Source organism: Nematostella vectensis, chromosome 6 (genome assembly GCF_932526225.1).
Source record: "Nematostella vectensis chromosome 6, jaNemVect1.1, whole genome shotgun sequence".
In the NCBI taxonomy this organism is placed as follows: Eukaryota; Metazoa; Cnidaria; class Anthozoa; order Actiniaria; family Edwardsiidae; genus Nematostella; species Nematostella vectensis.
In genome coordinates, this window is record NC_064039.1 from 15,374,696 (window position 1) to 15,401,800 (window position 27,105).

The 27,105-nt window shown below is 39.8% G+C and overlaps 2 protein-coding genes and 1 long non-coding RNA gene across 3 annotated transcripts; 2 read left to right on the forward strand and 1 right to left on the reverse strand.

Moving 5' to 3' along the window:
- Window positions 1-4,075: 4,075 nt before the first annotated feature.
- LOC116619712 lies at window positions 4,076-4,604 on the forward strand. The gene is made up of 2 exons (XM_032384763.1): window positions 4,076-4,364; window positions 4,432-4,604. The coding sequence occupies exons 1-2, from the start codon at window positions 4,076-4,078 to the stop codon at window positions 4,602-4,604; spliced, it is 462 nt and encodes a 153-aa protein (XP_032240654.1).
- On the forward strand, window positions 4,598-7,679 carry LOC125568043. Its single transcript, XM_048729354.1, has 4 exons — window positions 4,598-4,841; window positions 4,990-5,182; window positions 5,608-6,129; window positions 6,741-7,679. The coding sequence occupies exons 1-4, from the start codon at window positions 4,807-4,809 to the stop codon at window positions 7,677-7,679; spliced, it is 1,689 nt and encodes a 562-aa protein (XP_048585311.1). The 5' UTR covers window positions 4,598-4,806.
- Window positions 7,680-18,572: 10,893 nt separating this feature from the next.
- On the reverse strand, window positions 18,573-24,128 carry LOC125568017. Its single transcript, XR_007312009.1, has 3 exons — window positions 20,578-24,128; window positions 19,546-19,684; window positions 18,573-18,863 (listed from the first exon to the last, which is right to left on the reverse strand). It is a non-coding gene; the product is annotated as an uncharacterized LOC125568017 (long non-coding RNA).
- Window positions 24,129-27,105: the final 2,977 nt, after the last annotated feature.

The following is a 27,105-nucleotide window of genomic DNA, read 5'->3' on the forward strand; positions in this document are numbered from 1 at the left end:
GGGAGGGATACTTCAACGAATCCTGGTCTTGTCAGTAAACCCAAATGCTGTGCCAGTAAAAGAACAATCGCCCGCAACCAAAACAAAGTGGTCTACTGTGTCTGTTTTACATCCACTCATATTAAGTGTTTACCTTACGGGCTTACGGTTGCACGAGGCGAGGTTTCGCTTCTGACTTTCATCGATGTTCGTGAAGATTTTGTTCACTCATGATCATTCAATAAACTCCATTTTGTATTTCCACACAACGCTTTAAATCCTCCAGAAATACAGAACCTCCAAAGTAGAAATTCTCTGAGTTTTGACCAACAATTTTGTAAAATAATTTAGTCCAGATGACTAGTGACTATATCACACGAGACATACACGCTGAAGTTTTAGCTCAGATAAATTTTTCTATTCAACATGGAATTGAGTACGAAACTAGCCTTCATTCCATTTAAGCTGCTTCTTGGGCTTATTGGATGTGAGAAGGACCTTGTTGAATTATTGGCGGAACAGAAAAGTGTACCAACGAGCGAGATTTGTTGAGTGAGTGAAAATGGCTCTTGTCTTGTTTTGAAACTTTGCGGTTTGACCTGTAATTTCTACCGAAAAGCGAAGACGCTACATATCCAAGGTAGATCAGAGGCAATGGAAAGTTTCAGGGAACTAGTAGATTGGCGGGGAATTTAAATAAGCATATTCACAAACATGTTAGTGACGATTGCTAAGCGAGACCCGACCCATCATTAATGATAGTGCACCTACGCTTATCCGTACATGTAAAGGTTTCAAATATGCCATGCTAAATATTAACAGTTTAAGAGGCAATATTGATCGCCTGAGAATTTTGCTTGATAACAAGCCAGTCGATGCATTTGCTGTAAATGAAACAAAGCTTGGCTCGAAGATTGATGATAATCAAATACATATAAATGGTTACGATATTATAAGATCAGATCGCAACACAAGAGGGGGTGGTGTTTCCCTGCTAGCAGAGGCCTCTTTTCTCTGTATTTCGCTGGGCTGGAGTTCGCGAGGAAAAGATACTTCTGCCATGGGTCGCAAGTTCGTTTGATCAAACCGCCGTCCACGATCGTGGACGAGACCCAGAGCGCATGCTCCGTTCATTAATTACTGGCCACTATTTGAGCCCACAATGACTAGCGCATGCATGAAACGTATATCCGCTGCCGGATAATAAGCCCGCATTCGAAACGGCGTCCTCCGTAGAAATATCACGCGACGGATTATAAAAGAAGCCATTCAATGCCTTATCTTCATTCAGAATTTTCTCTCTTTTGACAAACGAGTCAATCTTCCGTTTACAGGTTTTGCATATTCTTCTGGGAATAGCTGATCTAAGTTTAACAAAAATTTTTGTAGCATTTTCTTCGAATCCAACTGTGCGATATTTACATTGAAGAAACTCGCCTGCCCAGATGTCTTGAAATTAGTCCCACAAACAAGACAAAACTCGTCTTTGCTGCGTTTGTTGTTCAATCTTTTTAGTGACGTTTTAGGTGATTGAAATTGAACAGTTGTTTTCTTTTTTCGAAGAGGAGAACTAACCGGAGTTTGATTCATGATTTCCGACTAAACCCATGCAAAGCATATTGACAGCTTTCGCGCGATGGTATGGGTTTTGGCACGTCGGTCGCTTATTAACGCTCACACATGCGCAACAGAAACAGTTTCGACCCATGGCAGAGGTATCTTTTCCTCGCGAACTCCAGCCCAGCGAAATACAGAGAAAAGAGGCCTCTGATAGCAGGGAAGGGTGGTGTTTGTATTTATATAAAGTCAGACTTGTCATATACATTACGTTCAGACTTAGCTGATCCCTATTTGGAGATGCTCATAATTGAAATAAAAAAACCTAATACCAAACCCTTCTTGATTGCGACTTGGTATAGACTGCCTAAGAGCTCAGTAAAATTATTTGAATCATTTGAGAGAGTAATTAGCCATATAGACAGCTTAAATTATCCATTAATTTTGCTTGGTGATGTAAATACAAATTATTTGGACGTAAATGATTCAAACCTAAAGTATTTAAGGAGTATTTCCGATGTATATGGTCTTGACCAGTTAATCAACCAGCCAACACGTATTACAAATAGAACTAAATCCCTAATAGATATTTGCTTAACAAACGATTCTCACACAATTGTACGGTCTGGCGTAAATCATGTTGGAATAGATTTCGATTATCATAGTGTTATATATGCTGTAAGAAAAATTTCCTTTTCACCAAAAGGAAAACCAGCTTTATTTGAATATAGAAACTTCAAGGGATTCAATCTTATTCTTTTTAAGGAAGATCTTGATAAATGTAACTGGTCTACTCTCGATAATTTTTCTGAGCCTAATGAGATGTGGATAAATTGGAAAAAGATATTTCTTAGTGTCCTAGATAAGCATGCCCCCACTAAAACGCGCTTCAAACGTGCTAAGAAATCCAATCATTGGATGAATGCTGACTTGAGAAAATTAATGTTTGCAAGAGATACTGCAAGGCGTAAGGCTATCTAAACAGGCGCCGAGGTAGACTGTGGTGGAATGAGTATCGTGCCCAGAGCAATAAAATGAATGGCGCAATAAAAGCGACCAAAGTGGCATTCTATAAGGATCGTTTTTCTCAGCAGAAGGGATCTACGCTCAACCGGGAAAACCATAAATGAACTTATGTCACGTAATGCTAAGAGCACAATCATACCAGAAATCGAACACAATGGCTCTAGAACAACCACTGACCACGAAATAAGTGAGAGTTTCAATCAACACTTTACAGAAATAGGGTCGAATTTGGCATCTTCAATGCCTGCATCCGAATGCAACTATTTGGACTATGTCAAAGCAACTGACAGCACCTTTCAGCTACATAAAATATCATATACACGGGTATTAGAGTTATTTCAAAACTTGGATCCAACAAAGGCCACTGGGCTAGATGGTATTTCCTGTCGGCTATTAAAAGAGTCGGCAGATATTTTGTGTCCTTCTTTAACAAACTTAATTAATTTGTCAATACATACAGGTCTTTATCCTGATGAATGGAAATGCCCTAAGGTGCTACCAGTTTATAAGAAGGGAAAAAGGTCTGATATGAATAATTACAGACCCATATCAATAATTACAGTAGTGTCCAAAATTTGTGAACGGACTATTTTCGACCAATTGTATAAATATTTGAAAGATAATAACATTTTACATGAATGCCAGTCAGGCTTTCGGTCACAACATTCAACTTTGAGCTCTTTGATCGAAGCTACCAATGAATGGTTTCTTAATATAGACCATAACTTATAAATACTGTTGTTTTTGTAGATCTGGCTAAGGCATTCGATACAGTAAATCACGACATTCTCATTCATAAACTTGCAAAGTATGGCCTACGCGAATCAAGTCTAATTTGGATTAGATCATACCTTACTGGGCGTAGCAAACATGGAAAACCCGGATAATACACGGCTTTTTAGTCAGCTTTTAAAACGGCAATACCGACACGGAAAGACTGGATTGATTATCTGTTAGCAAATCTAATTATTCAACTGTAGCATCTACTATTTCAGTCTCATCTTATCAATCAGTTGAGCTGAATAGCAGTGACATATCAGAAAATCAAAGTCTAGATTCACCAAGGTCACCTCCACTGAAAAGGCAAAACGCAGTTCGTAACGCTTCACCACCAGATCTGCAAAGCACAACAGGGATGCCAAAAGATCTGCCGCCAGACTTTAAACTACCCAATCAGTTTGGTACTGATATCCTTTGTAATGTCAATAAATACTTAGCCAACATCTTTGTTCTAGGTATTCCGTAGGAGGATTAATAATAATTGCACTTGCCTTTTTGTGTGTGGTGGAACATGACGCAAAATGAAAGTGGGGGGAAGGGGCGTTTTCAAAAGTTTATGCTTGAAAAAAATGTTGGCTCCGCTTTTAGGCAGTGCTTATACCTATAAATTTTGTTTCTGTTTAGGGCAGTAACGTGCATTTATAGTACAACCAGCAAGCACCACCAACTAGCCAATAGATCAATAAATCCTACAATCTGATTGGCTAAAGTGCAAGGAACCCCAGTCACAATAATGGCGGACTCTGGTGCTAGTATTAATGTCCTTGACGAAGAAGACTACCGGAAATTGCCGAAAAGCGCAAAGTTAGAGCAGTCTGGCGTCAAGATATTCGCCTACCAGTCAACAAATCCCCTACAAGTCCTTGGAAAGTTCACCGCGATCACGGCGTCTACCACTAAGAATATCAGTGCGCGATTCTACGTGGTCAAAGGATCGGGCGGCTCACTGTTAAGCTGGAAAACTTCCCAAGAGCTCAATCTCCTCCAGACGGTGAAGCAAGTAACTGAGAAGACACCCCAAGGCAAGACCCAAGGTCAACGAGCTAACAAGCCTCATCGACGAATATGACGACCTGTTCCATGGGCTAGGCAAGCTGAAGAACTATCAGATAAAGCTACACATCGACGAAAACACACCACCTGTTGCACAGCCGCACAGAAGGGTCCCGTTTCACGTTCGCAAGCAGCTAGGGGAACAGCTACAGCGGGACGAAGAGCTTGGCGTGATAGAACGCATCGAAGGCCCTACCACGTCGGGCTAGCTGTGTCCATTTTTGGCTCATTTGATTCAGCCAAACTTGGGACTGGGGCGAGCGCGATCCTTCGCTGTGGTCCTTAGAAGGTCTAAAATGCCTAATATTTCACTGTCCCTATCCCCCAGGGGTAGTTTTTCAATGGAAAATGGCGGCAGAAACACGAAGAGCTTGAATTGATCTTTATTTTGGTATATTACTCTTAATACAAATGGATATTGATTCTTCAGATACGACAGTCATTAGGTAAGTAATTTTGCAATGTTTTTGAAGCAGTTTAAGCTTTATAAAAGCTATTTTTTTTGTTTCAAGAGATCCTAATTCAAGAAAGTAAAACGACAGTTCTTTAGCCCTTTCTTTCAGCTTTAATTTGATATATTATTGTGTGTACTAGCTCTCCGGTTCCAGAAAATGCTCCCAACGAACCTGAGGATACTCCACTTACAACCAAGCGAAAGGGACGTTTTAACATCGCTTTGTATTCGAAACGAAGAAAACTTATCATGGAAGAGCTTGTAGACGAAAAGCTAGCAGCAGATGTCAAAGTGAAAAGCCTGCAGAATAAAATCAACTATCGTAAGCGCAAGGTATGACGATCTTTGGATTGAAATATATTGAAATATTAGAATTAAGAGCTTACATTTTTAAATTATATAAGAGGCACTTCAAAAAAAAAAAACATTTTTGAATTAACACTTCAGCCTTACAAATTCGAGCTGTTCTTGTATGAAAAATTTCTGTATTTGTCATTATGAATGAAGTCATAAAATTGCCAATTTCACTAAAATCAAGGAAATGAGCGAGGAGTGTTTATTGGGATGTATATTTTATAGTTTAGATGTATTTATAATGTATTCTAATACAAAAATACCTTCCAGTAAATATATAAAAGAAAAAGAAAATTGGATTACTGCCAATTTATTCATTTTTCAATGCTTTATTATTGAAAGTCATATTAAAGTCATATCCCTTTTGAGCAGTTTGACTGCAAAATAAGTTTTGATATTTACAGGCTGATGATCTAGAAACACTGGTGCCTGCACCGAAGCAACGACCAAGAATGCCTAACACAGAGAGTATGATCTGCAAAGAAAATAGTGATCATATTAATTTATCTAAAGCTCAAAGTCAAAGAAGAAGAAAAGCAACACTTAGGGCTTTAAAGCCTATACACTGCAATCAAAGATCAACTGACCAAACCCCAATTATGAATGGGATGTGGTCAACGCTGATAAATGAAAACCCAACACAGGTCATAGAGTCCTTAATGACAACTTCAAAGGTCTGCACTACCAAAGTCATTCCTAGCATTGTAAAGAATAATGTGACAAAGTATGAAAAAAGTCAAGAGAACTTTGTACGAAGCACAGCCCTGCTTTACAAGGGGGGTTTACTAACAAAAACCAAGTACAAGGAATTAAGGAAAGACAAAGCAGACTTTATGCAAGGAGTGTCAGTACCGCGACCTGTAGCTTATGATAGGTTGATGTCATACATAAAAGGAATAAACATGGGGGATGTGTATGATCTCCAAGTAAGTAGAACAAACAGAGCAAATGCAGGGGAACCGTGAAATAAAAACAAACTAGATATTACTATAGATACTAACAACTATTTGTTGACAAATTGTTCATCAATCAATCAATCAATCAATCAATCAATCAATCAATCAATCAGTTTGAAATAGTTATGCATGGTATTTTTTGTCTGATTGATTGTGTTCTGGTTGAGTGTTACTAACAATTTTTCAATAAATAACTATATTTATCTTATTTGTTTTTTATTTCAGTTTTCCTGCATTAGTTCTATATGCCAGGATATATCAAATGAAATGTTTGTACAATCATTGATTTTTTAGAGTGCAAACACTATACCCGTGAAATAGATAGCTACACTAAATATCGCCTAATTTTGGCCAATTCAATGGATTAATCAGCACTAACTAGTGGTAATTAGTTCCTATTTATTTCATGGGTATAATGTTTGCAATCTATTGATTCTTAATCCATTAAACACATAAACAAGGGACAGTGAACATTTGGATTATTATTCTGTATTGTTTAGAATTTCTAATGAGTTGCTTAAAATTGGCAATTAAAAGCCACTTCATAGAAATTAAAAATATTGTTATTTTTATTTCAATAGGATTTTGCTGAACAGAAAGGGAAATGTCCAGTACATGGAGTCTATCGGTCTTTGGAGACCTTGCTTTTAAGGCTAGCTGACATGTACTTAATGCTAAATGAGCACTCCAACATCCTTCATTGGTTTAATGACCAAAAAGGAAAATTCATTGTGGCAATTGGGGCTGATGGAGCCCCTTTTGGCAAAGACGAGACAGCAACTTCATATTTAGTGAGTCTTTTAAATGTTTTAGAAGGGGTACAAAGTTGTGACCACAACTACTTATTAATGGGAGGGAATTGTGACGAAACTCATGAACTGATGTACGAGTATACCAAACATGTTATCAAGGAAATGGAAGAGATAGAAGTGAAGGAATATGAGGTGCGTGGTATCAAGATATCATTTCAATGCAGACTTATTCCCAGCGACCAGAAATGGATGGCGAGTATGTCTGGAGAATTAAACAATGCTGCGACCTACTTTTCAACGTTTGCCAATGTCTCGAAGAGTAATATGAAGACCATAAATGGTAAAATTGGCCATGACTCAAGCAGCACTTGGAAAAAATGGGCATATGAGAAAAGATTGAAGGATGCAGAATCTGTCAAGTCATTCAAAGAGAAGAACAAAATTCCAGACGGTTCGAAAGCCAATAACCATCGAAAAAAAATAACTGAGTACATTGCATCTAACAACTCAAGACAAGAGTTCTATCCTCCACTAGGGAAATTTGTTAAGTACCTTTACCCAGAGCCTCTTCACAACAGCAACAACGCATGGCAGCAATGGAATTTAGATGTTTTAAACACTGCCATACATCTAACCAATAAAGCTGACATCAACAAAGCTAATGGGAACATTACACTTTTGCCAAAGCATTCAGCACTGGCAAAATACATGAGCTTGCTCAAAGACACCATTAAGGCTGGAAGACTCTACAAGAAGGTGGAAAGATGATTCAGTGAAAAGAAAAAGACTGAAGACTTTTCCTACAGGTTTACTGGGAAGGAATCTAAACTGTTCTGCTGGCATTTCATGAAGATCTGCTGTGTATTGATTGAAACTCAAGCCATTCCAAAGACCACCTTACTGCATGTCTATAGCCTGGCATATTCAGGTCTGTGTTTACGGAACTGTGTTTCCCTTTATAGCAGGGTTCACATCAGCGAGAGTGACATTAATGTTCTTAAGAATGAGTGTGAGCAGTATTACAACTGTCAAGCTCTATTCTTGGCCAATGTCAAACCAACCACATGGACAATTGGAAAAGCAATTCCATACTACACAGATGAGATATATAATGATTTGGGGTTTGGGCTCGGCTTGAATAGTATGCAAGGCAGGGAAGCTAAGCATATAAAGCTCTCGTCTTATGCCAAAAACACTACCAAGGGTAAACACCTTCGGTGGTGGCAAGTTTTTAGGCATGAGTTCATGGAACTGATATGGCTTAAAGAAACTGATTCCAAGCAAGTGGCCAAAAAATTGCATTGCACAAATCATTCTGAAAATGATGCTCAAGACAAACCTTCCAAGGATAAGTACATCCCTCCATACTCTATCAGCAACAATGAATTTTGTGCTTGTGGTCAGCCTAAGTCAGTTCCTGTGGCTTCCTGTTCTATTTGTTCCTCGGATGAATTCAAACTAGTAGTGAAATCATGCAAGGAGGGTAAAATTGACAATAGAGTGCTTACACTATGTCCATGAAGTAAGATCATATTAAGTATTTTCTAACAGTTCTTATTTAGAGACTATTTAGTCATCAGTCAACCAGAACATTCATTATTACACAAATACATATATACACAAGAGACCACTTTAATTATTCTTTGTGTAATGAATGTTCTGTTTGACTGATTGTGACTAAATAGTTTCTAAATAAGAACTGTTAGACAATAACAACTTTGATCTTGTTTCATGGACATAGTGTAAGAATTCTACTGTATTATCATGTCTCATCATGACTCACAATAAACTTTTTTATTCTAGCCATTTTATCATATTTAGAAATCATATATAATCATTCCAGTAATGCTAAATATTTCTCTCATTCTACTGAGGATGACATTATGAATATGTTCATATTACTGGTTGTTCTTCCATTGGTTGTTGTCCAGAAACAATTATATGACAATTAAAGAACAATAAACAAGAACATTTCTCCCAGCCTGATTGTGGTGATTTACAATTTATACAAGTGACAAATATGCTGTTGTACAATGTTTAGTACGTCAGATATGTAGAGTATACCTCTTGGTAGCTGGAAGAGTTAAAACAGTTTCAGTGTTGAGCCACTCCAAAAGAATTCCAGACCCCATAATGGAAGGTAATGTTAAGTGTTTCGGAGTTAATAGAGTATTTCAGGATCATAGGTTGCTCCTCTGAAACTATAACTTCGGCAAAGCTTTCATCTGCAAATTTCTTCATTAGTAGCTCGTCTTTCTTGATTCTCACCCCCTCATCATTCATATGGTTGAAGAACCAAATAGCCTTTCTTTTGTCATGCACTGTAATTCGTACTTGAGCAGCAGTTGATCTTGAAGTGTGCCCAAAACTGTTGTGGTTAAGAATTGCATTTGATATAATACCAAACACTTCTTGAGGAACTTCACGTGTAAAACTGCCAAATTACGGCGAAGAGGTAACTGGTATAGCACGAAGTCTCCTACGAATTCCATCATGCAACTTAGCAATAATTCGCTCTGTCATGGGCCAAATATCAACAATCGGATGGCAATAGCTTCGACGAACAGAACCATCATGCTTGTCAAAAACGGACGCCATTAAACTTTCCAACTCTCTAAAGACGTTATTCTTGAATGAATCATCCTTTTTATTATCAGTCTTGATCGACAATTTCCAATTCAGCACGCTTGAAAGAATTTTTTGTTTCAACGGGGCCGCCATGTTTGATTTAACATCAGTGTGTACCACAGGAATCCCAAAATAATTACCCAGAGAGCACTGCGCGCCTAAGATGAGACAAAATGGGACCCAGCCAGCCCGACGTGTACACCCTGGGTGTCCCCTATATTGGTTGCGCCAAAACCAAAGTCCCCAGGCAAGATACGTGTGTGTGTCGACATGCGCCAGGCGAACAAGGCGATCAAGCGCGAACGTCACGTCACGCCGACCATCAAGGAGATGATAGGAGATTTAAACGGAGCGAAGGTTTTCAGCAAACTTGACCTTAACCAAGGATACAACCAACTCAAATTGGCGCCCGAGTCGAGATACATCACCACTTTCAGCACCCACATGGGCCTAATGCGCTACAAACGTCTCAACTTCGGAATCTCGAGTGCTGCAGAGATTTTCCAGAATGTAATCCGAGAGACACTGGAAGACGTCGATGGTGCGATAAATATCAGTGACGACGTACTCGTATTTGGCAAGACACAGGAGGAACACGACCGAAATCTGAGGGCAGTCTTCAAACGGCTGAGAGAAAAGGGCCTAACCCTCAACAAAAGCAAGTGCGAGTACGGCAAGAAGAAGCTGGAGTTCTTTGGGTACGTGTTCTCCAAAGACGGCATATCCCCAGACCCCAAGAAAGTCAAAGACGTGGTCAACCTGCAGACACTGTCAACAGCATCAGAAGTACGCAGCTTATTAGGAATGACGAACTACTGCTCAAGGTTTATCCCAGACTACGCCACCAAGACCGAGCCACTACGACCAACCGTGGTGTTGGACGGCAGAGCATGACAGTGCAGTCAGCCAGCTGAAGGACGCACTAGTAAGCGCACCCGTAACCGCCTACTTTGACCCCGAGAGGCGCACTGAGGTAGCTGTTGATGCCAGTCCCATTGGTTTGGCAGCCACCCTATCCCAAGTAGAACCCAAGACCGAGGCGAGACACGTCATAACTTATGCTAGCCTGTCTCTTACGGAAACAGAACAGCGATATAGTCAGACGGAACGAGAAGCCCTCGCGGCGGTATGGCCATGTGAGTATCTGCACCTATACATATACGGCAAACCAGTGACGGTATACACGGATCACAAGCCCCTGGTGTCCATCTACGGCAACGCAAACTCAAAGCCTCCCGCAAGAATCGAGAGATAGGCGCTGAGACTTCAGCCTTACCAAGTCACTGTAAAGAATCAGCGAGGTGAAGAAAACCCAGTGGATTACCTATCCCGTCATCCAACAAAGTTCGCAGCTGAGACGAGCAGACAACAGAAGGTGGCAGAAAAATATGTCAATTATCTCACAAAGACATCTACTCCAAAAGCCCTCAAAACACAAGACATCGAGAACGCGACAGAGAGCGACGCAACACTGCAGGCTGTGGCCGAAGCCATACGCAAAGGGAACTGGCACAGTGCGGTCAAGCGTCCAAGTGTTGACAAGACAGATTTTCAACTACTCGAGAGAGTAAAGGATGAGCTGACTATGAACGAGTCCGGCAACCTTATTCTACGCGGAACACGCATAGTCATCCCCAAGAGTCTACAATGTCACGTGGTGAGGCTGGCGCATGAAGGTCACCAAGGGCTAGTGAAGACCAAATCACTTCTACGTGAGAAAGTGTGGTTCCCCAACATTGACAAGCAAGTTGAAAGCATGGTGAAGTCGTGTAGCGCGTGTCTGATTACTACACCCGAGAGTATGCGAGAACCCCTACAAATGTCTTCTCTTCCGAAGGCACCATGGACGGAAGTCAGCGTAGACTTCGCTGAGCTAGCGAGCAAGGAATACCTTCTGCTGATCGTCGATGACTACACGAGGTTCCCGATCGTCGAAATAGTGTCTTCTACCTCCGCAGCAACGGTACTGCCCAAGCTGGACAAAGTGTTATCGGAATACGGAGTCCCTGAAGTAGTGAGATCGGACAACGGTCCCCCATTCAACGGCAAGGAATTCGCATTATTCGCGGATGACCTCGGATTCAAGCATCAAAAGGTCACTCCCAAATGGGCAAGGGCGAACGGAGAAGTGGAGAGATTCTTCCGGACCGTGAAGAAAGTGATCAAGACTGCGAAGACGGAGAACAAGAGTTACAAGCAAGAAATGCAGAGGCTGCTGAGAAACTACCGCGCAACGCCTCACAGCACGACAAGAGTCGCTCCAGCAACAGCGTTGTTCGGAAGGCCGCTGAGAACGAAGTTGCCTCAGACTGCAGTACCCTGCACCGATCAAGAGATCTGACAGCGTGACCAAGCGGCGAAGGAGAAGATGAAGCAGTATGCGGATAACAAGCGGTATGTCAAACCTTCGACTCTAGCGGAAGGAGATACGGTTCTAGTGAAGCGGGACGAATCAAAGCGGAAGAGCGACACACCCTACGACGCAAGACCACGCATGATACTAGGAAAGAAAGGTTCTATGGTCACAGCTCAAGACGAGGATGGTGTCAAGGTCACAAGAAACTCGTCCTTCTTCAAGAGGGTACCTGCACCTGCGGAAGACCAAGATGATGTCCCCGATCAAGATCCACCTACCCCGGCAGATGTCACCCCTCCGCGGCATTACCCGCAACGCGCACGATCACGCCCGCACAAGTTAAATGACTAAGTTTGCGACAAGTAGTCATCTCCCAAACGAACTATGTTAGAACTGTTGATTTTGAACTTTATTTTTAGAGCTAATGATAGACTAAAGGACTTAGTTTCCCCAGGTCATTTTGATTGTATACTTTAATTTAGTTTGAATTACGTCTATTATATATGTGCTAGGTTTTCTCCAAAGAAGGACGAAATCAGTTCACAACATCTTCAATGTACAATCAACTGAAAGTATTGATTAATTGTTGATTTTCCTTCATTTTTATTTACCAAGAAGGGAGGAATATAGAATTGATTCAAATCGTTCACAGCAAAATTCATTTCTACCTACCTAGTGCAGCCAGCGGTGACCAGATTTGTAGAACACTCTCTTCTCGGTTACTGAATATGTCTTTGCCACTGGGTAAGTTGGAAGTTTATCCAATCCAAAACAATTCGCGCTGTTTGAAAGACTTTCTGTCACGTCTTTGCTGATGATCATTCATTCAAACTAGTGATTTGGTTGAACCAAAACCGGCAAATTGACTTGCTACTTTGACTTTCTAGTTCTGGCAGTTTGCATTATTGGAGTGGCGGTGGTATTGGTCATGGCTAAAGGTGGAATAAGCCTCTTCGGCCGAGTGAGAAGAAGAAGGCCATCTCAGAACCCTATGGTAAATGCAATGAATTTGTGTTTTCATTAGACCATCGGTTAGCTCATAGTTTAGTTACTAAAGCCGACGCAGAAACTGGATACCCTCGAATTTATACTACTTGCTCGGAAAATGCTTGTTACAATCCAAAATGTGTAGTATCAATAACTCCGTTTTATCTTTAGATCTGTATTATTTCGGGAACTATCTCTATGGATCTCGATTAACACAGCGATTTTCGTGGTTTCCGCAACTTAATAACAATGCATGCACCTCAGAATTAATTGTGGCTTTAGCCTTATTTCTGGCGCGCCGTTTGTTTAAAAATTGTCTACATACTGTATGTAGTAGTACAAGTTCCTATATACGCAGTAGCACACTTTTCGGAAATAGGAGAGCTACTACTCAGTCAGCTGGGCTTCTTCAAAACAGGCAACAACAATCCATTTTATGTTGTTCCGCCATTTTGTAATTCGAACTAGTACCCATGCCTTCTCTGGCGATGGTAATTTAAGCTTATTGACGAGTGGTCCAGAGAAATATTATATTTTCTTGCCAAATTTTGAGGGGTCGAATTCTCTGATTTTAGATATTTATATATAGATTTATATAGACTTTCCCTCAAGCCGTTTTGCGATGACCCACCCACAAAGCTATACACTCTTTTTTTATAACGTCTAATTTTCAGTTGAGGCTGGGCTTATTTTTGGGACACTTTAATGGTGAATGTGTTCTTAACGATGTTCTTAAATTGTATATGAAAAGTGTATGTGAGAATATAATACCCAATGAACTATTAGGAAATTAGAAATAAATTTTCCTGCGGTTACCATGGCATTAGCAGGAAAATATGCTCTCTTCGGTATCCGGTATTGTTTTAGGAAGAGGATTACGCTATTGATCAATGGCAATAATAAGGTTGTTACTATGAGTACAATTTGATTCTGCATTTTAGAACGCACCATTACCATTACTGGAAGGGCGTCTTTCTAAAAAAAAAAGGTTCTTACTAAAAAGGGGAGTACTGCTAAATTTACCTTTATAGGAAATCCTTAACATATTTTCAGCTGAAATAATGTTTCTATTACGAATCCTGGTCTGTCCGAGAATGATTACTTAAGGATCTGGTCAATCTGATTTTCCTTATTCCGAGTGGGAGCAGAGCTAGAAGGACGAATATACTGGTGTATCGAGTATGTTTTGATGTATTCCCGATGGGTTACAAAAACACTAGATCAAGAATCCTTTCAATTCTAGGCAAAAAACTATATTGTAACGTTATTTAAAACAAATAGATATCATTTTTGTGCCCCGTTGCGTACTTTTTTGTTCATAACACGCTGTTACATCATATGTGCATCTATTAAAAAACAGACGCACGCAAAAATGAGATCTATTTGTTAAATAGTTGAGGTTCGCGGGCAAAAGTATGGTATTTGCCCGTATCCTGAGATGGGTTAAGATCATATTTATGACAAAGAAACTCAACTCTATTGCTATTAAAATAACTTTATGGGGTATTAAAATCATTTTTATTTTTTATTTTAAAAAGCAAGCAAACTATTTAACCAAAAACATTTTATCCCGCTGATTTGTTCATTTTAGCCCGCAAAATGCGCAACAATGCCCTATAAAGTTGTTTATTTTTATATCCCCAATCCAACCGTTTCCCAAACAAACGTTATAATTATTTTTGAACAGACAACACTGACGCTCAATTCCAGCTCCCTCGAAGTGGATTCTCAAACTTATCGACTATTTGCTATGGTATTACATTCAGCAGTCCGCCACCATTACTACTCTGTTAAGAACTCATCAAGGAGACGAGAATGAATGGTTAGTTAAGATTTTTTAATACAATACAGGCAAAATCATAAAAGCTCAAAAAATTCGTTTTTACGTGTTAAACCGATCCGCGCAATATTGCGTTGTTACGCATAATATCAAATCGTACGACAAGCTGTTTATTATTTTCGTTTGTACCTTAAGGTACAAATATCTGCAATTTTCCTACGGCCAGGATAGTAGTGGGAGGTTTATCTCTACCCTTGCTGGATGTTTCTTGTATCATTTGACCATCCCTGACGGGTACATTTAGGACATGATCGGAAAAAATTAGCTATATTACTATGAATGTCAGCCTTTATAATTAGTCGAGAAGAACGGTAATGATATCTTGTCCGCGGTTCAAGGAACGATTCTGTCAGTATCCTTTTTATAAATAATATACAGGTTATTGTGTTATAGTCTTTTTGGTGTACGGGAATATACGGGAATCCCTATATAGTTCTCACAATAACCCTATGTAGAAAACAACCATGCAAGAAGCACAAACAAACCTGTTCTGCGATGAGGGGGATGTTTTTGTTAATGAGTATAATTTGCTGAAGTAATTATTATTAGATTAGATGCTTTTTCATTGCTGCCTTGTACAGGCTGATCTGCCTTGTGCAATCATTCCTGAATCGTATGTTTCAGCGAGAAAATACTTCATGAGATGGAGTCTTTCATAAGCTTCTTTGTGGGACTGGCCCAACTAAAAAAACATTTTCTTTGTTTCACAAAAACAGAGATCCAAAACAAGAGGTGGCGGAAACTGGGGCAATATAATAGAAGCGATAACCTGATCCATCTCGTCTTTGCAGGGAATCCCGGAACAGGTAAGACCACATTTTCAAGGGAAGAGTCAGGTTAGTAAAATATGTAGTACCTATAAAGTGCAACTACAAGCAAAATGTTGGGGTGGTTAAACATGGGCATGATAAATTTTGATGCATATACACAGTTGGACTCCGTTAACAGGAACCCTGAAAGACTAAAAACATTGAAAGTTAAAGTTAACCAGTAGTTATAGTGGTTTCACAGTTTCAAAATATCGGCACTAGTTATACAAATCCTTCTATTTACTGACAGAAATTATCCACAAGATCGGTAAGGTCGGCGAGGATGGGGTAATAGAGGTACAAAGGACAGAAATGGTAGACCAGTACCTTGGCCATACGGTGACCAAGACAAGGGGAAAGATCCAGGGGGCAGCAGGAGGGGTTATGTTTATTGACGTGGCCTACAGGCTTGAAGAGTTTATATCAGTTATGGAGTCTGGCGACCCGCTGTCGATCAGATGTGTAAAGTTGAATTTTTGGAATATTTTTGCTTTCCACTAAGAACAATTCTTTATCTCTTACAGGTTTCAGAGTAAGAAGAGCACTTAAAAAGCAAAGAGGAAATGAAATATCAGTGCCTGTTCTAAGAAACAACCAACAAATTCGACAAGAAATCAAAGAATGCATAGAAAATGGGACATATGAGGTTGGGGTTCCTAACTATCAATAAACAAAGAGGGTCATTTTGAACAAAGAAATCTAAATGTCTGTGCACGAAAAATCCCACTGACACAAATAAGAAAGGATGCACTCCTGAGAAACAAAGAACTATTGAAAATCAAAGAAGATCACCATTATGATGATTTAACTAGAGAACAGATAATCACTGAGTTGAAGAAAGTTCATGAGGAAACAGAGGGTAGTACCGACGAATTGAGGAAGCGCCTTTAGCAAATGCAGCGCCAAAGGCATTGGTTGATCTGGCATGATCATTCAGCACTTGCCAACCATGGGCATGTACTGTTTTGCTTCAGAGAGCTTTGTGATCCTATCATCCACTTGACAAATCAAGAAGCACCCACTCTTCTGAAGCAAACTATTGATGTACAAGCAACGGTTGAAGCGCCCCAGCTCTACATCCTTGGCTATGGCAAGTCATCCATGATGATTTGCGAGAGCTGAGTCAGCCTGTAAAGACTGACAGAGGAATTGTGGTCACAGATGTAGTGAGATTCATGAATGGAAATTTTCCTGCATCCGAGTTTAAAGATGGGACACAGGTAGGTGGAACCTATAGCTGCCCTGGCTCTGACACAAACATCAATGACAGTTTCACACAACACAACACAACACCTTAGAAGAAAAGCAGAAACTGGTACTATCTGGCCACTTTGGAAGACAGGATAGTCCCCATCCATTCAGAAACCTTAAAGTTGATTATCTCAAGACTGAACTCAGAGCAAGGGGAAGAACTGGTGACGGGAAACGAAATGAGCTAGAAGGAGTTAGCAGAGATCCTAGGGGGCTCCACAAGACCCCCTTCCTTTGCTAGCCAACAATGGAAGTGTGAAAGACTTGAACTTATGAGGTATTGTGTTTTGAAGCTTTGCACTGTGCAATGAATCACATCAAGCACATACTACAAGAGCTTCCACACAAACTAACAAACATTCAGGCCTTGATTAAGTTCAAGGGAATTATTGCTATACAAATGAGCAAGGACAAACTCCGTGGTGTGGACTTCAGAAAGACACTAATCTATTTGACAATTGCTCTCTACCCTTTAGCCAACCGCGACCTCAAAATACTTCTTGTGACATTCGCCTCCACAACCTCTGCTGGAGACATGCAATGTCCTGTAGGATAGTCCTAACACCACCAAAGGCAATATCCTACAGGAAGCTGTTTGGAATTTACTTCCACAGCTGTGTATTCCATTCTCCACAGCTTCTCAGGCTTGTTTCTCATAGAGCTACGGATGCTGAGATGTTTGAGAGGTTCTTCGAAAAAATTTCTGGTATTACCAAAAATACCTGGAGCCCTCAGCCCAATTCATCATGAAGGAGGAGAGAGAAATCAGCAAACTAGCTAAGGCACTCCCTAAAATGGAAAACACCTTCATTTTGAAAGAGCAAACGGAGACCCAGACAGGAGACTGGCAGGCTCATTTGAAGCTAATTGCTGACTTTCTGAGAGAAGATGACCCTACCCCTCCCCCTCCAGTTCACATGCAACATGAGCAAGCAGAAGCTCCAAACCTGCTTGATGACGAGCAAGAAGAAGATGAGGAGTATATCATAGGGGCTGATTCTGATAGTGAAGAGTCTAGTGAGAGTTTGCCTTTACCACATGAACGGCCAGAGGAAATTGTTGCCACCTATCAGCAGCTCCCATCACAAGAGCCCATCAAAGAGCCACCGACAAAGAGAAGAAGAACAGCTTGTGAATTTAGCTTCTAAGACAGCCAATGCCTTGATTCAGAAGAGGGTGTTTTTTTTGATAAACTAAAACAAAATCACTAGCACCACTAACATCACTAGCTTAAAAAGACATCTTTTCTTTTATAGCTGTACGAACTTTGGGCCGATGAATTGGAGCTAAAGATATTTTTCTGGCGTGTTTTACAGGGCTGGTAAAAAGAGTTTCATCCCTTGTCTCTTTTTACTAGGTATGCCGTGACACGGAAGCCATTTCACAGTCGAGACGGCCGTCAGACCGCCAACCAATTAGAGCGCCAAAAAGCACCGGGCGCCGAAAAAGTAGAGAAGAGATACAAACGCACACACGCACTAAATCAACAACGCAAAGCTAAAAAACAACTTTAACTTTATTCAAACCGTAGGGGTGAGCTCCCTGTGGTGTAGGGTATAAAGGGGCTTACTCTGTGTTTCATTTTCTACCGCATGAGCATTAATACCTTCCATTCAGGCGTTCAAAAGCCGGCAAAACAAGCATTCGCACATTTGCCAAAGAATTTAGCAAATGTTGGAAAGTTGATGTAAAGATGCGAAAACGTGTTTCTCAAAAGATTATCCCCAGAATGCTGTGTTTATTTGAAGAAAAAACGGTGCAGCAAAAATAAAAGACCACGAGAGATCAGCTTCTGGATCTTGTACATATTTTAATAAATAAGCCCTCACTCAAAGCGTTCATATAACACTAGGTCAGCTGCTACTTTACTTCCTAAGGCTGGTCCCTCCATTTTAAAAATATACAACTCCACCCATGTCAATATTTTTTATACAGCTAATTAACTGTATTTCCCTCCTCGTTCTAAGGAAAGACTCATTCGGTGATCCTGCGGGGTCCACTTCAGATACAAACTGTTAGGAACGGTCCCCGAAACTTCTTAGAAATCCTGCATCCAACCCTGAGACTTGACTGCCACTGCACTGTAGGGCAATTTATTAAAAATTTTATTTCACAGGTTTTGACGAGGAATGTCCTTGGAGGACATTAAAAACCCAAACATTCCAGGGAAGCAACAGCAAGCTTTCTTTAAATGCTTAGATCTATAGTTGACAGCTGGGTTGCAAGATACAGCATCTGTCACAAATTTGTAATGTTCCAGTTAGTTCCAGTTGAACGAAATGGAAGTAAAAACCTTGCCTATGAACCAGACTGTATTTATCTTCAAAATACTGGTGCCGAAACCCTAACAACAATGTTGAAGGTGGTTAGAGGATTAACCCTTTCAGGGGTTTCGTTTCTCGTAACACCCGAGAATTCTCGGGCCCGAAAACGTTTTATTCCTTAAATTTGAAAAGCTGGCTAATTCCTACAAAATTTATGGTATCTAAATGTGTTGAAATGTCAAACATCGTATTTTACCACAAAGATTCATGTGAAGGATAATCCTCGTTTTTGTTTTATAGATTTTGATCTTTCCCGAACTTCTCGTGAAGGTTCTCATGACCTCACAGTCACCCGACTTTTCTGGTAACTTTCTGTCTTCAGAAAAACCCGTTAAAGCGTAACTATTTGGAATACAACCCAAGAGGAAGTCCAAACTGTTCTTAAACATGAAAGCGGCTCTCCAGAAGGAATTCATATCTTTGGATTCCTGAAACTTACTCGAACTCGGGATTCCTGACATCCACACATCTAATCTCGTACCGCCTTCTCCCTAGGGGGCCTGTTGTAGTTTGCAAATATGGCGTCATGGATTTCTTTCACGTTCCGTAAATCCTGGAATATTGTCCACACGTCTTCCCTACAAAATAATTGGTAAGTCTATTGGCATTCAATATAATAACATCTAATCATTTAGGAAGACAACCCGTAGCTTTCCGTCGTATTTTCGTACATATAAGTAAATTAAGGCAGATTTAGCGTCGAGTACGTGCTAAAGTGTCAAAGATTGGCGAAGATTGATAAAGTAACTTTGATGTTTCAAGCTGTGACCTTTCACTCTAATCAAAATTGACTTATTGTAATAATCACTTACGACACTGTCATTTCTGACTTTAAACATATGTACTTTCCGATAAAAATACATCACAATATATATATATTAGAACTCTTCGCACAAAAAGCTCTCACTCACTTTCAGCCAATCACATTTCATGTTAGAAATCTGCGCGTATTTATACACGGAGATTAAGCTAATTAGCCACGCGTGCTACGAACATTCGAAGAATATAAAGGGTGATCTTTTATTCTCATTATTTTTTATTATTATAATTCTACCTTTTTTTCACACCAGTCACCAGTGTATGTTCTTTTTTGGTGTTTCAAGATTTACAGATCCTGCTAGATCAATTTTCCTTTTATTTCACGCTAGGATTACTTGGATTCTCGATTCCTGATCAACTTTCCTCCTGGTTCGTGATTGATGCAAATATCGGTAAGCACAATAATAACTATCATGAGTGAAAGTTCATTATCCTGAAGGGGGGCTTGAGGATACTCGAAATATTAGGGAAGCTTTAGGGGGGCATGTACAATTTTGTTACTCCTGAAGAAGGGGTCAACCAATTTTATCCCTTACTTTTATGAAAAGATCATCACGCCCCCCACCCCCCACCCCCCTCGGGATAGTAAATGAACTTTCCCTTATTGTTAGGCTTATTATGCTTTAATCATAATTGGTGTAATTGCAATAACCTGTGTTCAGTGGTATATCTGGATAATTCCTTGGAATCTGACATTTGTGTTGGGTTCCATCGCAAGTGACTGTATATGGCTCTGGCTGTCTGTTTGGTGTGCAAACGACATGCCGTTGATCAGGATGGGAGCTACGCCACATAATTCAATGTTGTGAGGGTTTATTCGAGACCACATTAATCTTGATAACGTCTACACCGGCATCTACACCGGCAAAAATCCCAACCAACGTGACAGCGGCAGTGTAAACAACATCATTATTTAGCCCGTGTCGCCGATCAAGAACTGCAGGTATTTTGTCTTTATGGACAATTATTTCTCTAGTGTTGGACTCTTTTGAGAGCTGCAAAGAGCCAAATTTTCGCCTGTGGAACACTGAGAAAGAACCGCCGTGATTTCCCCCTGTGCTTGATAAAAGTAAAGCTTGCTAATCAAGGCCACTCGGCCTTCGCACAGAAAGACAACACAGTAGTTGTTTTATGGTGAGATAAAGCGGCAAACAAACCAGTGACTGTGTTGCCAACAATGTGCGACGCCGAGGGGGTGACACAGTGACCCGGAGGAGAAAAGTCAACGGACAATTCACCTAAGTGGAGATCAACAGGTCGCCAAGTATCTCTCTATACTGCAAACACATGGGCGGCGTTGACCTCAGCGATCAGCATCGCTCATATTACACGGTATCCTTGAGGCGACATGTGAAATGGTGGAAATATTTATTTTATTTTTACATGGGCTCTCTCAATTATCAACGCATAGCAGCTCCATGGCCAGAGTGCTGAAGCAAAGCTTAAAAACTCATGAAGAGCCTCATTGGAAGTTACGAGGGAAGACAGCGAGCCGGACGTATGCGTGTTCTGCCAGTTATCGCGGATGTGGAGTACTTTTCTGAGAAATTGGCAAACAAGGCGAAATCCTGTAAGAACTGCCTAAATAAGAACAAGCGTCTAAAGGCAGGAAATAAGGCAGTTAAACGTGCAAAGGAAACGTGCAATGCGTGCCGAAAGTGCGATGTTCACTTGTGCGTGGGAGACTGCTTTCCGGAATTTCACATTAGAGCTTAGTTTAATACTCCATGCCATTGAATTCTAATTTTTATAGCTTTTTGTTAAGGTATAGGGTAATTCCATATTTAAATGCACTTTCCGTGAATTTTTTAACTTATATTTATCAAGCTTTAATTTAACAAAAATGACAATTTAAACTTTGAAGTTTATAAAAATGTATATATTGTTTGGTTTTCTAAAAATGTATATATTTTTTTGCCAAATTCTTATTGGTACTCAATGTTAAGTTAACAAGTTCCAAATTTCACCTGTGTTTAACTGATTATATTTATTAAACTATTCTACCAAATCCTGTCAAAAAGTTCTCAGATATATATTCAAACATTAAAAGAAGCCTTATATGTTTGCTATCATGGTTTTGTTTAAGACAGATTTTTCAATTCTATATGAAAATGCCAGGTGTAGGAAGTAATGTCCGTTACGTCCGTTATGTAATGTCTTATTAAAGATGTCTTTACTGGATATTCAGATCCTCTCCTAATTTTAAATCTAAAGCTTTGACATATATTTTCTTCCTACATTATTTTCTTTTTTTTTCACATTTTTTCCGTAAGGGACATTACAGAAGAGATGCTTCCTTTTGGGCTTCCTGTGTAAAGGTTGTTAGGGTGGTTACACTGACTAGGGGTGGTTACATAGTCTTGAGTGGCTTATCTCACTGACTGTAAATGTAGTGACTGCATAATCAATTCAATAATTCTGTTCTAACCTTTAAAAAAAGAAAAGAAAACAGGCTGCAAGACTAAGAGAGAAAAATCAAGGAGTCAGTGCTGAAATCAAAGCCCATAGAAGTAGGCTGAACAGAGAAAGAGTGGCGAAGTTCAGGGCTAACAAGAAGACTGCACCAGAAGATGATGATGGAAAACATCCAGTTTATAAATCAAGGTCGCTTGGGAAAGCTGTTTCAAGGGCTGCAAAGTCCTTGTCTTTTAGCCAAAGAAAGTAGGAAGTGGTTGTTGAGAAACTTGCAAAAAGGGAAGGGCTTATCAAATCAAGTGTCCAGCCAAAAAACGTGACAAGCGACGATACTGTGAAAAAAGTGAACAGTTCTATCGCCGTGATGACATTCCAAGGCAAGCACCTGGGAAGAAAGACTAAATAACAGTCTGGCAAAAAGAAGAGAAAATCCAGCTACAGAAAAGGCACCTGTACAATACAGTGAAAGAAACACACTCCCTTTTCAAGCTTGAATATCCAGATGAGAAAATTGGGAAGTCCAAGTTTGCAGAGCTAAAGCCAGCTTTCCTTTGCATGTATCATGACAAAATTATCCTCCATTGCGATGCACTGCACAAGGCCGTCCTTGATTTTCCTGCATACACAAGCAGGTTTGTATCACACTTCACAACATTTTGTCATACATTTTTCAGAATCAGAAGAAGAGTGATCAGAGAAGATCTCCGAATGGTTTGCAAGTTTTCAAGGGCCTGCTCTGAACACAGAGGTCTTTTGGTGTGAGTGGTCACGGGAGAAGACTACGAATGAGCCTAACCACAAGAGAAGGAAAGGAAATGATGACGGGACCACAAGTGCACCAAAGAAGAAGCTAATGAAATGCGCCAGATCAGGAACAGTGCTTGCTGCGCTTGAAAGCCATAGGGAGAAGTTGCCTGAGTTCCTCAGACATGTTTTCATAAAGAGGGAACAGAGCAACCACTTTCAGACCCCCCTATTCAGTGAAATCCACCTGTACCACTGCCTTTCCATTGGGGATACTGGGTAGCGGTCTGAAAGTGGTTGCTCTACTACACGCTGCATATGAATGATCAATTTTAAATAAAATAAACCTCTTCTTGGATTATGGGTAAACAGTGTAATGTCCGTTACATGGAATCGTCCTATAGTAAATTGTTCTCTTGACAAAAACTGGACAATGGCTGGATTACTGACGGGAAATTCAAAAACTTCATTTCCGCTATTTTGTATTTCCCTTAATTTTTTAGAAATAACCCCTTAGCAGATAGCTGTCTTAACGATCTACGAACGGCACTAGACCAAGAAATAGAAATGCGAGAGAAAGGCTTGAATCTGACAACTCCAGGGAACAGTACACAAAGAAATGCTTAACGTATCAACACTCGGAAACGACGATAGTAAAAGCACAATGTTCAATGTTGTAATGTTTAACCTGTTCACAAGAAAACATGAAATTATCAACATTATTACAAACCTTGTAACCAGAATAATATGTCCACCGCTATGAACCACAAACAACCTCATACTACACGTCGAGTTTCAACACCTCAAACTTGCCAATCCATCATTACAGGCATCAAAGAATACATAAATGCAGACTTACTGGAAGCGATGGCAAATTGAGTACCTTACAGGATTGCGAGAACATCATTGCAAGAAGACGAAATTACCAAACTATACAGTGTCCGAGTAGACGTAGTTCTCATTTAGGACTCATTTTAAACTCAACAATTGGAAAATGGGCGTTGTGACTGACCTCTACCCTGGTAAAGACGACCTCGTCAGATCTGTATCACTTAGAACAAGTTCAGGCAGGAACCCTACCTGACCAATCTACCCTATGGATATATCAAAGGAAGATAATGACATCAACGATGACAAAGAAAAAGTCCTATTAGACAAACCATCACGACCTCTTCGACGTCAAGCTAAAAAATGGCAAATGGCAGCTAAAACAATAATGGATCTATAATCTGAACAATGACTTGAAGCAGAAATACTTATAACGGGAGACTTTAAACTGATCACTTAATTTTAAAGGCATATATTATTTCTATCACGATTTTACAATGGTTGTTATTGTCTGCGCTGTAAAAGATAGCTTGTCTACACCACGTCTTGGCAGGCCAACTAATAAAGCTCTTCTGTAGTCTTTTCAGTTAAACCATAGCATGCGAGCCTGTTTCTTAAAGCATGCGCTCGTGTTTAATTCTTTGTTATTTTTAAAAAAATGAATAGGTGTACGTTTTAACAGCTGCTGACCTAAACACCATTCTTCAAAGAGTGCCTTTTTTTCAAAGTATCCTGAGCTTGAAGATGTTTAACAGGTGGAAGAAGATGCAAAGCAAGAACAGAGTTGGGCTGGAGGACAATCGGCGTCAAAGACACATGGGTGTCGAGTAGACATTCTAAAAGCTAAGTGTTTTTTATTAGAACTCAAAGACAGGACAGCCTTGATTGTGCTCAGTCAAGCTCTTCGCCAAAAAGAGACTAGGATATTTAATGCAGTCGTCGCCCCCCTTGCCACCTTTACACCTTTCATATAAACTACAGGTATTGCAACCCTGCTTGGTTTCGCATTTGATGTATATCATAAACCTGATTGACAGCCACAGTCTGTGGCATCTAACACAAGAAGAAGACGTTATTAGCCAGTGCTAGATGGGCAACTAACACTTTTCAAGTATCGAAAGAACGATCTGACACAGCATGGTTATAAAAGGAAACTCAACATCAGCAACAAAGTTGTCAAATGAAGATTTCCACTCCTCAAAGGAGCCTAGAAGAACGGTATCCTTACCAGATCTGAGTTTATTAAGCATTTCTTGAACGCCCACCGAGGAAAGAAACTGCGGTAAGAGAAATACCCAAGATTTGACCATGAGTCAATTTTTCAAACGCCGGATCAGTGAAGGAGTAGTCCTAGGCATCTATAAAGGCAGGAGATTGGGCTCACTGACCAACAATGAGTTCAAAGCTAAGCTAGGAAAAAGGAAGCTGTCTCTAGTGGGGAAAAACTGTATTGGTTGAGAGGCTTAGATGTTCTATTCTCAGGATTCCATCTTCAAATGAAGGAGAAAATGGTCTTTTCCGCCAAAACTTAAATCGCAGCAAAAGTGAAACACCAGTGATTGATCTTGATAATCACGATAATAACACCGACGTACTGCAAAATCCTTCGCAGCAATGCCGAAGCTATAAGTTCTTCAAGGATTTCTATGACCACCTATTAAAAGGGATAAATAATCTGAAGGATATGTTTCGATCAAGCGAACGTGAAGCTTTAGAGCGGAACATACAATACAACATGTACCAAAACAGGCCAACAGAGAAAAATAATGCACTAAGGGAAAAGGTCAAGCAGCTCACTGAAGAGAAAGATTCCCTAAGTGCGTAGTGTCTCTGCTGGGTAAAGATCTTTATAATAGCTCAAACGAGCAAATTAAATGTCAACCGACAAAAGACAAACAGGTCAACCCAATAAAAAAGGAGCAAAACCATTCTGACCGACCCGAGTCAAAGGCTGAAAAGCCAAAATCGAAAAGCAAACGAGACAAAAATAAAAACAAACGTCAATCGCAGGAAACACTGGAGGTTGAAGTAAATCCATCGAAAATGACAACTAGACCCTGCCCTGCCCTGGTTGACTGGGATACCTGATGGATTGCATGTACATTTATGTTATGACAAAGTAAAAACACAATTATGCTAAAAGCATATGTAAAAATGTGTTAATTGCCTTGACTGCTCTCAATGTGCTATCTGTTAGGATTAAATTTGCCTTGACAACCAAAGTGAGTTATCATTTATAAACAATATAATTGTTTTCATTGTTTATTATTTCACTTGTAAACACAAAGTAAATGACAAGACCTCTTTATGGTATCATATTGTTTAGACAAAATATTTTGGTGTCAAATGAGTGGGCAATATGGAACAGGATAGATATCAGTCAATAGAAGCTCAGGATTTATTCCATTGTTAGTGGGCTAGTGTCATCGTGTATTTTTTCTCCAATTTGTCACACACCAAATGCTATCTCTTTGGGATTGTAGAGGGAGACGGCTAGTATAGAGAACAAATTCACAGCAGAGCTGGAACCGTAAAAGAATTCGGTAAAAAATGATGATGGCCTGTAATGTTAAATCCATATTTTATGCCAACATAGAGTGGTTTTCAAAAATGCCGCACGAGATTTTGAAGCAAAAGAATATATTCACATGAATTTAGAATATAACATGTAAACACTACACAATCTTCTAGTTTTTAGTGCAAATGTTTCATAAAAAAACATACTAAATGACATTCAAGAAAGTTTCTAAAAACAGCTTTAAAAGATATGGTGGAATCATTCATTGCCACACGAGGAATTTATTGGAATTAGTGTCACAATATCTAAATAATCAAAAACTTTTTGGTTTTGTTAAACAATTCTTTCATATTCGCTTCAACGGAAGCTTGGTTTGATAAACTCAGATGCGGCTGCGTTCCATTCACATTCTGAGTTATTTTCGTTCAAACTTTACGTCAAGTTATTGATTTATAAAGAGTTTGCAAAACGTGCTGAAACACTCGAGCTCATGTAAACACGCTCTCATTTGGTATTTAAGCTCAATTGTTTTTCTCCCGTATCCGACTCCTTTTGAAATTAGGTCAAGTTGCAAAGCTATATTGAGGTTCTCTGTAGGTTCATACATAAAAACATGCCCCTGCAAATTTACTTATCGAATGACGATTTTGCACTTTTTAGATTATTATGCAAAAT